Below are 17,965 nucleotides of genomic sequence, written 5' to 3'. Positions count from 1 at the left end.
TAAACAATATGGATTTTTTCTCTCTCTAAATCTTGAATTTTCTCTAGCTATTTTTTATTGAAGGTCATAAAAGCTGCATAATTATGACTTCACTACAAACAAAACTTTTGAAATATTTCCCCAGACTCTCCCAAGTTAAAACTGTTTGGATTAGAATTGTCATAGTTTTCTCTATAAATCACATACAAACTGTTTCCTTATCGCTTGAAAGGACAGGATCATTAGCCATTAAAACTCTTTCTGGTATCTATATAAAAATTATTTCTCTAGTAACCTGAATTCTATAAATTGGATACATTTTTAAAAGATATTTAAAATATTAAAAATAAGTATTTTCCCCCCAGTAAATTTTATTGGTAAGTTGAGTCAGAAAGGCCAGCATGGCCAAGGGAGGAAGTGCTGTCCAAGTCCTCACGAGTGCAGAGCGCGCCACTTGTCCAGGGGGCCGCGGCTGGGGACGTATTTGACTCCACAACCATCAGGGATGAGGTGCTTCTTAGCCACTTTGTCTTCAAATTCGTCAGCATTAAACTTGGTAAAGCCCCACTTCTTGGAGATATGGATCTTCTGGCGGCCAGGGAACTTGAACTTGGCCCGGCGTAAGGCTTCAATCACGTGCTCCTTGTTCTGGGCCTTGGTGCGGATGGACACGATGACCTGGCCTATGTGGACTCGGGCCACCGTGCCCTGCGGCTTCCCGAAGGCGCCTCGCATGCCCGTCTGGAGCCGGTCGGCCCCAGCGCACGACAGCATCTTGTTGATGCGGATGACGTGGAAGGGGTGCAGCCGCACTCGGATGTGAAAGCCATCTTTCCCACAGCTCTTCACCATGTATTTGTTGGCACAAATTCGCGCGGCCTCCAGGGCTTCAGAAGAGAGCTGCTCGTATTCATCAGACACCATGTGGCCGCAGAGTGGGAACTCATCCACTTTTGCCTTTTTCCGACCCAGGTCAAAGATGCGGATCTTGGCATCAGGGACACCTCGGCAGAAGCGAGACTTCGGATACGGCTTGTTCTTACAGTACCGGTAACAGCGAGCCGGACGGCGGCCCATGGCGGCAGGAACGGTTGCACAGCGACGAAGACGAGGTCTCGCCCCACACCACGCATGCGCCTGATATGCTTGGCCCGTCTACCAGCCGGGGAACCGTAGAGTCCCGTCGGGGACGTAAAGGTGCTTTTTTACGACATTCCGACCGGAGATGCCGCAACGCTCTACACCTGCCGGCGGGCACAGTTGGGCGCGTGAGCCCGGAAGAGGCCGCTTGGTCCGCTCGCCGCGGGCCGGCAGGTCAGGCGCGGGGCGGGCGCCGGCGGCTGCGGAGGCCGGTTTCCTCCTCCTGCCCGCCGTGGGTGTGGAGCGTTTGCCCTAAGCTCTTAGTGTAGAAGACATGTTTTCCTAGAGATTAAATGAGAGAGCTCTGCAGCTAGTCAGCAGACTGTGCCTAGTGTGTCTAGCTGTTTGTCAGCACTCGTCCGTCCATCGCTGTTTCCCAGGGGTCGCCGCCCGGGGAGGCGGTTCCTTGGCTGCGCTCCGCGGTGAGCCGGCGGGAGACGCGCCGCCGGTGGCGACAGGGCCGGGAGAAGGTGCCTGTTATGCCTGTTGCTTGGCGGTTGCTTTAGGAGCCTGGATTTTGGTGGTTTCCTGTATTTGGCCATATGGAATGATTTTATTAACAAAATGCCATCCACAAAATTGAAATACGGACTGAATTTTTAAATTTAAGACAACTTACAGTGTACGCTTTATTAATCTTATATCTTACTGAGAACGAGTTTAATAGTTTTCCCCCCTGATGTTAGGTTTTGTAAAAGTATGATTAGGGTCAGAGTGTGGGGAAGGAGGAAAGTAAAAGATAAAAACAATTTACAGATGGTCTACAATTCCTACTTGGATTTTTTCCAGCTTTTCTGATTCCTTCATGCTGTTTCAGGAACCTGTGACGTCAGGGAACACAGCCCTTCCAATATGAGTATAACCTTCCAATGCTTTCTTTTTAACAGGGAGACAAATAACTCTTATACTTGAAATGAGTGGGCTTTTACAGAATACTCCTATTAAAGTGGAAATATTAAACTTCCAGTTTAGAGAGCTTTCCCCCGTCCATAGAAGTTGCTCGCTTCTCCTCCCGCCCTTCATTTCTGCCCTTGCTTCCCTCCGGTAGTTTCTGTTTCCTGTGTAAGCCAGCCTGTGAAGATAAAGCAGCAAATAACGCTGTGTTGCTCTCGCTGCGCTTACACGCCTAGGAGGGGATGTAGATGCCGCTCCGATAACACTTCACCATACTACAAAATACAAAATGCGCCACAGGAAAGGCAGCGCGAGCCCCGAGAGCCTGGGGTGAGGCCTGATTTAGACAGGAAGGAGCAGGAAGACTTTATCGGGAAAGAGGCTTTGCACCGCGAGGGCGGCGCTTGGGCCTGGCACGTGCAGACCCTGAGGCAGGCAAGGACCTGGGCCGCGTAAGGGGCCGGAAGGCCCCTATGACTGGGGGTGCGGGGGTGAGCAGGTAATGCGTCCACACTGTAAGGGAGGGTGCCTTGCACATCCGACAGGGCCCATTTACACGTGAGGGCTGCTCACCTCTTACTGGAAGAGCTTTACACAGGTTTTACCCTCTCGTAATGTGTGATCTGGTCAGTGGACTGGAAGGGGTCAAAAAATGGATGCAGGATGAAGGCTTTGCAACACTTAAGAAGCGAGGATAACTTGAACATGCTCTTAATATATTCTACTTTATAAACATGTTTGTATCTTTTTCTACTACTGCATGACGAGAATCTATCCTAATTCGGAGGGAGAGGAGTCTGTGAAGTCAAAGGAAGATATTCAACCAGAGCTCATGTGCCATCGTGCTCTCACCCACACCTGTCTAGGTCATGCTTTCTTTGGGTTTCAACAACCCTAGAGTTCTCTGACCAGCAGATGCTGTGTCCCTATCAGGGCCTGCTTGCGTAATCCTCTTTCCCTAATCCAAAGGGTGACTAATCATGGTTTGCTTCACCCTGTACCCATTTTGTACCTAGAAGTACTGCATTCTCCAAAACCCCTCAATCCCAGGCACAATGGGAAGGTTGGTCACCCTACCACACTTCTGCATGGGGCCCGTCATAGCTGCAGGGTAGAGTCAGAAGGTGAGAGGAGGAAGGGAGCCAGATTGGCCTTCGTCACTTATACTGTCTCCCTTAGCCATTCAGATATTAGAAAGGAGCTTGTGGAAAGTGCATGAGACAAACCATTTAAAATTTAAAAGAAAATCATTTTCCTCAGTCATTTCCAAAATTTTGAGTGTTCTCTTATGTTCTAACTCCTGCCACTCACAATGTGCATCATGCTGAGCAAACCTTGCAAAAACTAAAAAACTCATCTGCTTTGGAGTAGCCTGAAATATTGTCGAGGAGGTGATACATGGGAAATAATTTTTATTTTTCTTATTTGCTAAATTTATTACTTTGATAAATAAAATAAAAGTGTAGCCAAGGGAGACACTGGTGTTATATAACATAGAGATGGGTTCGCACAGCCGGTGTGGCTCAGTGGTTGAGCTTCGACCTACGATCCAGGAGATTGAGGAGGTTCGATTCCCAGTCAGGGCACATGTGGGGGTTGCAGTCTCGATCCCCAGTAGGGGGCATGCAGGAGGCAGCCGACCGATGACTCTCATCATTGATGTTTCTATCTCTCTCTGTCCTTCTTCTTCTCCCTTCCTCTCTCTGAAGTCAGTAAAGATATATTTAAAAAATAAAATAAAGTAGAGATAAAGAATGAGGAGGATATATGTAAGTGAAGGTAAGGAATAAGGTTAGAAAGGAACATGGCAACTATACAAGACTTAAGATCTGTGAGAACAAGGACTATATTTGGGCCACTGTTTTGTCCTCTGTTTTTGGCAAACTGTGTGCCCCATAGCACAATAAGTACTTGAACAAGTCCACAACACTACTGAGGTGCAGTGGTGTGTTGGAAAATGTGTAACAACCTGCTCTTGGGGAGCGGGGGCTGCAATTTGTAGTGTTTGCTGACTTCTGTGGTCTAAATATTCCATCATCAATTTCAACCACCATTGTGATATTAATGAACATGAAGGGGGAGATTGATGCATACAATTGGCTCTTGTGAGCCAGTGTTAGCTGGTTCCAGCATGCTATCATTTGGCTATGCTTACCAAAGAAAAGTAGAAAAAACAAACATGGCGAAAGTTACTAATACATAATCTGAAGTAATAAATTTGGGGATGGGTAGGGAGAGATCATTTTCTAGGAGCCCTTAAAAAGCAGACAGGTAAATAAATATGTTTATACTTGAGATTTCATTTTTGACTATGAAGATGTCTTTCCTCCATGGTTTCCCTCTCCTAGTCCACAACCCCTGTGTAAGAGGTCTGCACTGTTCTGCACTTACTGATTAGTTATGCATCAAGACAGCCTTTACGTACTTGGAATTAGCCCTGAACAGTGTTAGAAATAAAATCAAATTCCCAGTATCGTCTGCCTTCACACAAAGACTGGAAAAGAACAGTTCTGTGTATCAGATCAATGTAGCACTGTCTTTCCTTTGATATCACATTTCCCAAAGAACTAAGCCTGAATTTGTTCTCAAAAAATAATATGCACTGGAGTCTAATATATTGACTGACATGCACCCTGCATTTTCCCACCAGCTGCTGGAACCATCTGCATTGTTGATCACTGAGTCTTTATGCAGCCTTCCATCACTTGTTTGACAGTGCACTGTGATTCAGAGATCATGTTCCCACTTGGGCTCTCAGTGAGGTATGATGCCTCCACTGATGATGAGCAGTCATTTTCATGTTACTTAGTAACTGCACACTGGGAGCTGTAAACTCAGTATGTTTGAGAGCCCAGATGAGCAACTTGACTATATTTTCCTAGAGTTGAGTAGTGAATGTCAGAGTCATGGTTATGGTTGGCCTTTTCTTCAGTGAGCCAATGGTATCTATTGTCCTAACTAATGGGGTGGTCACAATGCCTGTCTTTCACTCACCTTATTAACAATAGCCCCCTTATCTATTTGACAAATGCACATTTTTCGAATAGAAATATAGTCAGATGATTTTAACTGTTTAGTTCCAGAAGCCTAATTAATTTTTGACTGATATTTTATACATTTTGATGGTTCTTTTTTGGGAATTTTTTTACATTGTTCCAGGTAATCGGAAAAAATAGGTGACAATTAAATCAAGAAGTACTGCATGCATTATATGCTCATTAGAATTGATTTTAGGTTGTAATTTTTTATTTGTTTAGGCTTTGTTCTTGTACAAAATTTATAAGCCATTAATCAGTTTTATATGGTAATTAAACATGCTATGACAAAGCATAATAAGAAAAAGCTATACTAAAGATGACTTGAATCAACACAAAGAATTTACATATATATTTATAAGACCTCTCTCTTAAAAGGAATTAGTCCAATAAGAAAATTCAAGAAACATTGATCTTGGGTTAGGGTGCTATGTATGAAGCTTGTCCTCTCTCCCACATATTGAGTACATGCACTTCTGTTCTTTGGATACAAGTCCCTGCCTATTTATTTAAAAGTCAAAATGATGGAAGTAATATTTTTCTCCTATTGCCCAAGTTGCTTGCCAATAGTAGGAAGTTTGTGTGGCTTACTAGGTTTATAGACATGCATGAAAAAATATTTAAATGTTGAGATTATTTAATCATTTATGTCATGACACCCAGTTGTATTTCAGGTTAAATGAATATTGCATATTTAATGGATGATCTCTTTATCCACTAAACAGATTTTTAAAAATAAAGTTGAACAATCAATATTAATGATTAGAGGTAAGGGTTTTTTAATTATGAAGAAGTATTCCAATTGATGAAGCACTGACTTGGGAAGATTTTCTTTTTTACTATATACAATGTATCCATTTTATTATTCCAATTAATATTTTCATAATTTCACAAGGACTGGCCTATAATTATATCCATTATACAGATGGAGAAAGGGAAGTTGAAAACATCATTTTACAGCTTATTTTTAAAAATAATTTGTTACTTTTCAATTATAATTGGTATGTACAATTATATTTGTTTCAGGTGTACAACCCAGTGATTAGACATTTATGTAACTTACAAAGTAATCACCCTAGTAAATCTAGTACCCATCTGATACCATTCTTAGTTATTAAAACATTATTGAGTATATTTCCTACACTCTACTTTATATCCCCATGTCTATTACCTAACAACCAATTTGTACTTCTTAATTTCTTCATCTTTTTCACCTATTCTCCCCAACCTCCCCTCCCCTCTGGAAATCATCAAAATGTTCACTGTATCTGTGTGACTTTGGAAGGCTATTTATTTATTTATTTATTATTTTTTAATCCTCACCCAAGGATATATTTTTGTTGGTTTTTAGAAAGAGAGGAAGAGAGAGGGAGCTCAATGTGAAAGAGAAACATTGATTGGCTGCCTCAGATACGCTCTCCAACCAGGGATCAAACCCACAAACCAGGTATGTGTCCTGACTGGCAATTGAACCCACAACCTTTTGGTGTACAGGATGACGCTCCAACCAACTGAGCCACCCGCCCAGGGCTGCAAGGCTTTTTAAAAAGTTTTGCCTCGCCTGTCACACATTTTAATCGATTTGCATTTTGTTTTTTCTATGGCAGCAAATACTAAGGACTGTATCAGACAACATTCCATACTGTTTGAGACACACAGTAAATCACTACATTATTGATCTGCTTAGTAGCTATGTAAAGAATTTGGTATTGCTCAAAGCTTCTTGGAGTAATCTCTAGTGTCTTTTCTTTGCCTAGGGACTTTGGATAATCTAACAGTGTGATTTAGGGTAAGGTATGACCATTCCAGAAAACCCAACAATGTGGTGTAGGTTTTTGGTCAGTGGAATCATTTGACCTGGAGACTGACATCAACGATGTGAATAATCAGTCAGTCAATCATGGTTACATAATCAAGTCCCGATAAAAACTGAACCCTGGTGCTTGGGAAAGTTTTTGTGGATGGAAAGACTCCATATATATTGTCAGAAATCGATAGAAGAGTAATGCAATCTGGTTCAATGGGGAGAGGACAGTGGTAACTCCATATTTGGTACTTCTCTTAACTCGACATATGCACTTCTTCCTTTGGGTAATTTTAGTCCATCTCCTTCCCTGTAATAAACCATAACTATGACTGTAATTGCCTTCAGTGAGTTCTGTGAGTCCTTATAGTGAATTATCAAACCTGAAGGTGGTTTGGGGAATCCCCTAAATCTGCAACTGATATCAGAAATAAGGCCAGTCTAGGGGACTGTAATATCTAACTTTGTAGTTGGCTCAGACTCTCTGTAATTTCTGTCTGTCATCCCCATAAACCTAATAAGCCATGTATAAGTGGTGGGGCAAGCAAAGAGGAGAATATAAATCTAGTTTAAAGTGCCTAGAGGAGTTAAAACATATGCTAACAACAAGTAAAGACTGTCCTAAAAAGTCACTTTTTTCTGTTTAAAAGTACAGTGTGTATTTGTTGAAGAATTAGCAAAAACGTATGACAAAAATATAAAGGTATAGGCTTTTGAGATTTGGGTGTGTTTTCTTGCAATAATATTATATATGCCATTTTATAAGCTGAACTCTTTATTAAGCTTTTTCTGTAAGAATAAATGGTCTTCATATTGTTTTAGTAATAGAAAAATATATTTTATCATATACTAAGTTATAGATCCATATATGGACAGATTTACTTCCTGCTTGTCTTATTTCATTGTTCTATTCATATATGCAAGAGTTAGTGCCATAGAACTTCAGCAAAAGCAGCTTCAACTTATATATTGATTTAACTTGAGGTCAACATCCAGGAGCTAATTGGTCATACATAAAGGCTTACTACTTCTGACAAAATAATATTTTAGAGTGAGACTTCTCTTCAGTCACTTAAGCTGCAGAATGTAGATTAGCTACAAACAGTGCCAGTGACCAGCATAAAAAAATTTCGATACAGTCTAAAACAAGAATGCAAATGAACAAAATAAGCCATTGACATGCCATGTTTTGGTGAAAAAATTGATTTCAAAGAAGTAATAATTCTTAATTTTCTACTGGACAGTAAGAGAATTTGTAAAATTCTGGCTAAACCTAGAAGATACTTTTTTCTTATTTTTCCTTGAGGTTGCATAAAATATTATTTTTAAATGGTTCTAAAGAATTTAAAGGCATTTGGGATCAAAGCATATATGAAAGCTTTACTTCCCTCACAATCTTACTTGAACGCCACCTTATATCCTTTGTGGACTGAGGTAGATTAACCATTTTTGCATGCATACTAATAAAAAAATCTTGTGTCTTAACAAATTCATTTGAATGGGTCATTTAAACATAATTGTATTACCAAGTGCTTTCTGGAAATTTAGTAAGTTCTGAGGATCACGTGTTGAAGTTCACAGTGAAGGTCACAGGCAATGTCATAACATATCTCATGTATATAAAATAAGAGTACACCTGGGCTCAAGGATGACATGTATCTCTTTATAAGAATATTTTCTCATACATCATTTAACTCAGTTCCCCAAAATAATTTTCTTGGAAGGCATACAAAAACAAGTTAATCTGATTTCCAAAACGAAGAAGTAATACTCAGAATATCAAGTGACTCGCCCCAAAATAAAATCTGATAAATGGTAGATCTTAAAGCTCAGCTCATTTGTAAACACTTTTTCCAAAAATTTTTCTCCTTCAAAATTTACCATTAAAGGTCAGGCTCACTTAGCATCTGAAAATTAAGCTGGCTCTATGATGAATTATGAATCAGTTGTGGGGCACATCCAGGGTCTGTGGTTCTGAAACCAATAGAGTTCTCAGGGTCTTCTTTAAAAATAGAATAACAATTATGAATATAAAATTAGAGACAAAGCAAATATTTATTTAGAATAAGAAAAGAAATAGAAATTATAAATAGCTATTAAAATAAAACTTAAAGCTCATTTTTAAAAATAACATGCTTTTTCGACCCAAGAACCAAGAGGTCATGGTTCGATTCCTGGTCAGGTCACATGCCTCAGTGTCGGACTAGATCCCCAGTGGGGAGCGTGTAGGAGGCAACAGATCAGTGATTCTCTCATCATTGATGTTTCTATCTTTCTCTCCCTCTCTCTTACTCTCTCTGAAATCAATAAAAACATTAAAAAAAGTAACCTACTTTTATTAATTGCCTGATCCTCCTTTAAAATCTTTATTTTCTGCCTGCATATTCTTTGCTCTTCTCTTCATTTGACCATTATTTTCTAACAGTTTTATGAAGAATATAAATTCAGTTCAATTTTTCCTCCAGTAAAATTTTTGAAATTTATATTGATAACATATAAAAGCTTCTTTCAGCCTTACAACTGAATATCACACACACCATGTACATCTTTAGGATCACTGTCAAAGTGAGAAAAACCTTTTCTTTTTCATATATGAACTGTAATATTTCAGAAAATTTCAATTTGCTATGACTACTCTTACATATTAAAGGACAATACTAGTGAACCAGTATACAGTTGATATCTTCCTTGCAATATAGTGATGGGAGAGCTGGAAACCACTTATCCACTATACACATGAGAACTGATTGTATACATCTCTTACCAATTTTGAGTTCAGTGACATCATATTGGTAGATTGAATTACCCATGGTGGGAATAATTTACACCATTGACAAAAACTAAAAATCAGCCCTTTTATTTAGTTTTGTGTGTTTTTTGTTTTTCAGGAAAGCCATTTCTTAAACTGTACCACCACTGTTACTACTTTCTCTCAAGTTATATGTTTATTTCATTGGTGTCAGCGCTTCATGTCAGGTCAGTCAGATATTTAAATATTTTTCTAATGAGCTCCAACAATTTATTATTCCATTAATTGTGTTATAAAACAATTCAAGTACTTATTTATAATTTCAATTATAATTTTTGCTTAAATAAAGCTATTGATGTGATCTGAATTTTTGGCAACGATTTGGTTCTTGATTACAGAATACTTTCTATTGATGTTATTTATCTTTATTGCTTTTATTTATAATTCACCAGTTTTTACCAATTTTTCTGTTATTTAATAAACTTGAAAGAACTGTCAAATGAAAAGTCTATATTTTTCATTCTTTCCAAGTGAAATTTCCCAAAATATTCTTCCAAATTGCCATGAAAATGGTATGGTTCGGCTTTCACAGTCATTTAAATAATCACCCCTTTGACCACATATCTTTGTATCACAATGCTGGATGAGTTGACTCAGAGTAGTCTGAGTACTCGTGGAAGCAATTTCCACACCAGAACAACTAGCAGTAACTTACCCATACATTGCTCTAACTGCAAACTACATAAACATACTCTATTAAGCCCGTACTAAATGCATTCTCTAATAACTTCCGTTCAACCAGATCCCAAAATGGCCAAGGCCACTCTAATGCCCTGTGACCCCAGGGAAAGTATGAATGAAGAAAAGTAGCAGTGCAAAAGTGACTGCAAATTTTATAAAAAGAATATGTGAATTCATTGCTGGCGGCCTATCATAGGGCCTGGGAAGGAGGCTGTGTAATTGAAGGTATCTGAATCTGAAGCTTTATTTATTGTGTTAGAAGTTATTTCATTTCTGAGCTGGTGACATATTGCTTTCTACTTCTTAATACCATTTTTAATTTTTACTTCCCTAAGTGACTTTTCTCTCATATTTACTTTCTGCAGTTCCAGTGTCATCAAAATCTTCTAACATTATTTAGTCATAACTACCCTCAAATACGTTACTCACACTAAAATATAGATTATAGTTTCCAACTTAAAATTTCTCTCTCTCAAGGTTTGCAAGAGCAAAGCTTTACAGTAAAAGAAGTGAGTAAGAATAATACAATTTCAAGAAACAAAGAATTGGGAAGAATATTTTAGCATATGGGTCTATACAGATGCCTCGAAGTCCATGGCAGATATATAAATATAAATATAAATATAAATATAAATATAAATATAAATATAAATATAAATATAAATAATATAAATATATGTATGCATATATATATACACATATATTTTTTAAATTATATTTTATTTTTATTGTTGACATTATTACAGATGTCCCCCATTTCCTCCCCTTTACACTCTTCCACCCAGACCCCCACCCTTCCCTCCCTCTGGCCCTAACTGCTTTGTCTGTGTCCATGGGCTGTGGATTCGTGTTCTTTAGCTATTCTCTTCACCTTTCATCCATCCTCCCCATCTACCTGCCCTCTGCCAGCTGTGATCCTGTACCTTGTATCCATGTCTCTGGTTCTATTTTGTTCATCAGTTTATTTTGTTGGCGAGACTCCACATGTGTGAGATCATGTGACACTTGTCTTTCTCTGTCTCGCTTATTTCACTTAGCATAAAAATCTCCAGATCCATCCGCGCTGTTGCAAAAGGTAGGAGTTCTTTCTTTTTTATGGCATCGTATTCCATGGTGTAAATGTCCCACAGCTTTTTTATCCACTCATCTGCTGATGGGCACTTGGGCTGTTTCCAGATCTTAGCCGGTGTAAATTGGGCTGCTGTGAACATAGGGGTGCATATATTCTTTCTGATTGATGTTTTGGGTTTCTTAGGTTATATACCCAGAAGTGGGATCCCTGGGTCAAAAGAGAGTTCCATTTTTAATTTTTTGAGGAAACTCCATACTGTGGCTTAGATTTTAATTAGTTGAAGGAATAAAACTAGTCAATAAATGTTGGCTTGTCATTTTAAAAAGAAATTTGGATACTTACCAAATGTCTTATAATAAAATGGATTCCAGAAGGATCCATGATTTAATCATTATGTCAGAGGTGGTCAAAGGGGTCCTTGGCTAGAGATAACATCTGGCCAGAGACAGTACTCTGCACCCCCAGTTCTTGTCTTGTAGGAATAAATTCAAACAAGAGATAACAACTAACAGCAAAAGCAGGCAAGGATTTATTTGTAGGAAAGAAATACAATCAGATAGGACCTGAGCCGGCAGCTCAGCTGGTGGAGACCGAACTGAGTGCCCGGACATTTGGGAGTTTAGAGGATTTATACCCCTAAGCTGGCACACCTCTAACCAAGGAGCAAGTTACCCCCTCCCTCAGGTATCAAAATGTATCTTTAAGCTACAAGGGTTCTTCATCAGGGCATTATCCTACTGGTTAGACCACACTGAATCTTTCCTGCCCACACAGGCACCTGCCACCTCCATTGTCTATTTTCAGTTTGTCAGTCTCACACTCATTTCCTCCAAGCTCCAGCTCCCTCTCCCAGCTCTCCCAGCCCATATCTTTCTTTATGCCTACTCTAACAATTAGAATGAAATACCAGTAGAAAAGATAACGTGACTTTGTTTACAATCTTGAAGTGGTAAAGACTTATTGAAGCAGGACACAAAAAGGAGTGACTGTAAGGAAAGCTTGTGACTTCTTAAAAAATTAAATTTCTGTAAGATTAAAATTAAGAAATAATTTTATATTTATTATAAAATTATATATATGTTTCTAGTCACACAGACACACATATATTACTTAGAGAGAGGATATACATTGTGCAGAGATTCCATGGAAAAAAGAATATTAGTGAAATTCTGGTTATCTATTAATGTATCATAACTACCCCAAACTTAGTGCTGTTAATTAATAAAAATCACCTATTTGCATTTTCTGTCGTGGTTCTGGGTGTTGACTAGTCTCAACAAGTTAGTTTTTACTTGAGGTCTGTTCATGACATTGCAGTCAGATGGTTGCTGGGACTAAAGTCATTGTGAAGGCCACCTTACTTCCATGTTTGATGGTTAATGCTGTTAGGTGGGATTTCAACTGATGCATTTAGCTCGACTTCTCCATGTGACCTGGACTTTATCTCAGCATGGTAACTGGGTTCTAGAGCACACATCCAACAGCGAAATCCATGTGGAAAATTTATCAGCTAGTCTCAGAAATTATGTGACATCAGTTCTGTTCCATGCTTTTTATTAGGAATGAGTCACTGATCCCAGCTCATGTTAAAGGGAGGAGGGATTAGACTCTTTTTCATGATAGAAGTTGGGTCCAAGTTGGTAGCCATGTTTCAAATCACTGTAATCTTGGACATGGACGACAGTGTGGTGATTGCAGGAATAAGGGGGGTGGGTGAGTATAGGGGTTATAAATGGTAATAAAAAAATAAAAATAAAATCACTGTAATCTTTCTTCTGGTCATAAACAATTTATATTCCTTCCACATGCCAAACATACTTGCCCCTACTCTAACCCCCTAAATATGGCATTTTGGTCAGGTTTGAGGTCCAGATTTTTGTAATCTAAATCAGGTCCAAGTGTAGATGAGTTAACTTTCAATCTGAAGAGATAAGTATCCTGTTCCTCAAATATCCATAATACAGTTGTGGAGCAGGCATAATAAAACTACCATTCATAAAGTATGAGAATGGGAAACAAAGTGGTCCACAGAAATTCTGAAAACCATTCAGTCACATGTTGTCAGTTCCTTGATTATGGCTCACTTCTACTTCCTGGGAATAACTTTCTACAAGCCTTGGCTATACTCTCTGGGATCTTAATATTTGCATTCTGAATATTCTTTTGTTTTCCACCAAAAGAGGCTTGTGCTTATGGCTGAGTAGTATTCTAAATCTTCTTCATGCCCATTGAAGTTAAGGTTTCCAAAGGCCTGTTTTTGTTTTGTTCCTTGTACTCCCTAAAGACTGTAGAAAAACACTTAAGATTCTTAGAAGTCCTAGTGTTTAATTGCGAAGATCTGCAAGCTAAACCCTTAAAATCCTTAGAGGGCATTTTGTCGTATAAGAGTCTGAGGCACTAATTTAAGTCTTTCTGAGGTCTTAACAAAGGGTTTAATAGTCACTCTCTCTTGGATTTTTGTCTATAGTCTGCATTTTCCTAAGAGTGCCCTGGATTTGCTCTTTGCCAGCAAGCTTCTTCAGAATTTGAAAATTGTTTGCCATCTGGAGAATCTGGAATGAGAAACAGTTTTGTTTCAATACCCATGAATTTTGGCTCCTTTATATCTAAACCATTTGTCCATTAAATAATGTCTCTCCTCATTTTATTCTAGGCAAGTGGAAGCCAGGTGGCACTTTCAACATTTTGCCTGAAAATACCTTTATCTAGATATTAAGTTCATTAAGTAAATTTTTATTTTCCATATTACCAAAGGCAACAATGTTGCTGAACTTTCTGTGAGGACATAATGTACTCCTTTCTTCTAACTACCAATAATATTTTTTTTCTCGAAACTTTTTGTACCCATCAAAAGCTTTGTCAAGGCCTTATAGAATTCCACTAATAGTCTCAAGGCCCTTCAGCATTTTTCCTTCATCAGGTCTCAAAGCCAGTGACACATTTATAATTTTATTTTATAACATCTTACTCCTAGTATCTAAATCTGTTCCAATAAGCTGTTTAACTATGTAACCCCAAAACTCAGTGGCATAAAACAATTCTTTACTATTATTAATATTACTAAAGTTTCTGAACGTTGACTAAGCTTAGCTAGGAGGTCTTTGCTTAGGGTGGCTTTTCACACACATGGCTATAGCTGCTGCTGGCTGTTGACTAGGGCTTCACTTGGAGCCATTGGTCAGATTTTCTACATTTGTCTCCCCATGTGTCCTGGGCTACTGCACAGCATTGTTTCTTGATTCCAAGGGATACCAGCAAAGAAACGGACCAGGCAGATGTTTTTGTGACCTAGCCTCAGAAGCATGTAGTCACCACTGCCACAACAGTTGACTAGTTAAAAGTTAGTCCCCAAGGTGACTTCTGGAAAAGTGGAATAAAAACCTATCATAATTTATTTCTCCATAAAAACTAAATAAACACTGGGAAAAATTGTGAAAATAAATCTTTTTAGAACTCTGAAAATTAACCTAATGTTAGATAGAACAAGTGTCTCGAGGTCTGGACCATTCTTGTTAAATGCTATACTTGCTAAATGTTAAAATGTAACACACTAATTTTCAGACCAGCTGTAAACAGGATGGATGGTTTGACAAGAACTTAACCAGGTAAGTGTAGCCAAATGCAAAAAAAAAAGAAGAAATCAACATGTGATTGACTTGTATACATACGCAGTGGCTAGTTCTCCCTTGGGAGACAGAGCTTTGGATACGAATCCCCTGTCTCCTTTACTTGCTGCGCATTGCAAGTAAATAAAACTACCTTGCAACAACCACATCTCGTTCTTGAATAAAGCACCCCAAATGGCGAACCCCTTGAGGTCAGTAATACTAAGACTTGCAACAGTGCAAGGAGCATTTATTCTAGAAAAATATCTACATTTCATTAAGAGCATTGAGCTTTGTGGTGGTTTAACTTGTCCTAGTTTCATTCCCTTTTCCCTAGATTCATGGTAGTTTTGAAAACCAACAGCCTTGCAACTATAATAGCCACACAACCACTGGAGGGGCACAGTAGATTAGAAGTGCTTCCAGAAGCTCCATCTCCAGAGAATTGTCACTGTTTGGCTTGTCTGGTACCTCCTTGATAAAACCTCAGTCCAGGCTGCTGTTATTTGACTAACTCAGAGCTGTCTCAGTGAGAAAAGCTCTATCATTAAGTTGTTTGTTGGAAGCAACCGATAACAATTATTTAACATTGCAGCTGCCCTAGGTAGAAATACCCATTGTGAAAAACAAGAAGCTGCCCAAAAACTTAAAACGATGATTTTCGGAATGAGCTATCCATAGGGAGCTTTGAAAAGCTCTAACATAATCCTGGGGGTCTAGAAGGATAGTCACGTATAGGGCTATGCACATGCCTAGAAACTCCTAATCTCTTGCCTTTAGCTGGCCCTGAGGCCCTGTGCAAAGAGGAAATAAAGCCAAAGACTGTTGTAAACTGCTAGAGCTTTGAAAGAAAGCCCAAATAGACACGTGCAGCCAGCCCCTCAGCCAAAAGTGGAAAACATTAGTTCAGAGCAATTAAGATCATTTTTTTTTTTTTTTTTTGTCTAATCATTAGTAGACCACTAAGCTAACTGAGCAGAGTTTTCAGTGGGCACATACAACAGGAAATAAGGATTTGCGATTTGTCCCAAGAATGCAACATTGGTTAACTCAATTCAACACATAATATTAATAGAAAAAAGTATAAAAGCACTTGATTGACCCAATAGACAAGAAACATTTGACAAAATCAATAACAAAAACATTAAATAAACCTGGAATCAAAAGTGGACTAACTCAACCTTATTAAGGGTGTCTGTGAAAGCCAATAGCTAACATACTTAATAGTGGAAGAACAAATGATTTTACCATAACATCAAGAACAAGATAAAGATATTTTCTGTCACACTTCTACTCAGCATTATGGTGGAGATTCTAACCAGAGTAAGTAGGCAAAAATAAAACAAAACAAATAAAGGCATTCATATCAGAAGGGAAAAAGTAAAACTATATGTGCATATGTCATCTACTATATAGGAAATCATAGGAAGCTTTAAAAAATAGTGTAATTAATACATGAATTTAGTAAGATTTCAAGATAGATCAATATGTAAAACTCAATTGTGTTTCTTTATACTAGCAAGAAACTCCAAATATTAAGAAAAATATTACATTAGCATTAAATATTGTATAGCATGAGAAAGAATAAAACAGGAATAAATTGAACAAAAAAATTTGAAGTCTTGTATACTGAAAATTATAGGACATTATTGAAAGAAATTAAAGATCTAAATATACAGAAAGACCCCCAGGATTATGTTAGAGCTTTTCAAAGCTCCCTATGGACAGCTCATTGCCAAGATCATTCTTTTAAGTTTTGGCGCAGTCTCTTGTTTTTCACAATGGGTATTTCTACCTAGGGCAGCTGCAATGGAAGACTTAATATTGTTAAGATGGCAATAGCCCACAAGTTGATCTAAAAATTTAATGCTGTTGCTATGAAAATCATGACTTACCTTTTTTGCAGAAAATGTTAAGCTGATCCTAAAATTCATGTAGAAATGCAAAAGATTCAGAATAGCCATTGTAGTCTTGAAAAAGATAAAGTGGTAGGCCTCACATGTCCCAATTTCATAACTTTTTAAAAAGCTTTTTATAAAGCAATAATCAAGACAGTGTGGTACTGGCATAAGAATAAACATATTTTTCAATGGAATATTATTGAGAATTCCAAAATAAGCTTTTATATTTATCAGCAACTGAATTTTGACAAAAGTGCCAAGAACAGTCAATGGGAGAAAGCAGTCTTTTCAACAAATAGTTTTGGGACAACAGCTATACACGCGCAAACTAATAAAGTTGGACCCCAACCTCAAACCCCATAAGAAATTAATTCAGAGTGGATTATAGACCTAAATGTAAGAACTGAAAACATAGGACACCTAAAAGAAAACAGGAGTAAACTTCAGGGTTTCTTTTATACAGTAACAAAAGCACAAGTGATAAAGGAAAAATAAGATAAACTGAAATTCATCAATTAAAAAAAATTGTGCTTCAAAAGACATCTTCACATAGTGAAAAGACAATTTATAAAATGGGAGAAAATATTTCTTACATATGTATCTATCCACACTGATCAGCATAGTCCAACTAATTTTATGTATAAATGTGTGCCGTCAAATTTTTTTCAAATGAGCTAAACCAAAGAGCATATATTGAAATGTGTCAAAATGTACATTGGAATAATTCGAACACTTGCTTTTATGCACTTTGAAACAATTTAAAAGATGTATAGAGAGTCTTCATTAACAGCATATCACAGTAGGAGCTGGACTACTTTGTTGCTCCTTTCTACTTTAATATATTTAATACAAATAAAATACATATATTAAACAAAAGAAAAAAATAGTATTTTGAAGAACTGTGTGTATGCATATTTTGTTCAGGTTCAATTCTTCTAGAAATTTTTTAATAAATTTTGGCTAGAAGTAAATCTAAGCATGCTATTTTAGAGAAGTTTGAAGTATTAAGGAAATAATAATGACCAGTTTAGGTTAGTGTACAGTA

The 17,965-nt window shown here is 37.9% G+C and overlaps 1 protein-coding gene across 2 annotated transcripts; it reads right to left on the bottom strand.

Moving 5' to 3' along the window:
* Window positions 1–411: 411 nt before the first annotated feature.
* RPL10L (ribosomal protein L10 like) lies at window positions 412–1,056 on the bottom strand. Of its 2 annotated transcripts, XM_016203015.2 has the most exons (2): window positions 948–1,056; window positions 412–866 (listed from the first exon to the last, which is right to left on the bottom strand). In XM_016203015.2, exons 1-2 carry the CDS (start codon window positions 1,054–1,056, stop codon window positions 412–414), a joined length of 564 nt encoding a protein of 187 aa, XP_016058501.1. The 2 variants fall into 2 exon arrangements, with proteins under 2 accessions (XP_016058501.1, XP_016058500.1); XM_016203014.2 differs by having other exon boundaries at window positions 412–1,056.
* Window positions 1,057–17,965: the final 16,909 nt, after the last annotated feature.

Source organism: Miniopterus natalensis, chromosome 1 (assembly GCF_054644295.1).
Source record: "Miniopterus natalensis isolate mMinNat1 chromosome 1, mMinNat1.hap1, whole genome shotgun sequence".
Lineage (NCBI taxonomy): Eukaryota > Metazoa > Chordata > Mammalia > Chiroptera > Miniopteridae > Miniopterus > Miniopterus natalensis.
This window is presented reverse-complemented; position numbering and strand designations above follow the sequence as displayed.

Excerpts from the sequence above, each read along its gene's own strand:
- RPL10L (XM_016203014.2), bottom strand. The coding sequence starts at position 1,056 with ATGGGCCGCCGTCCGGCTCGCTGTTACCGGTACTGTAAGAACAAGCCG.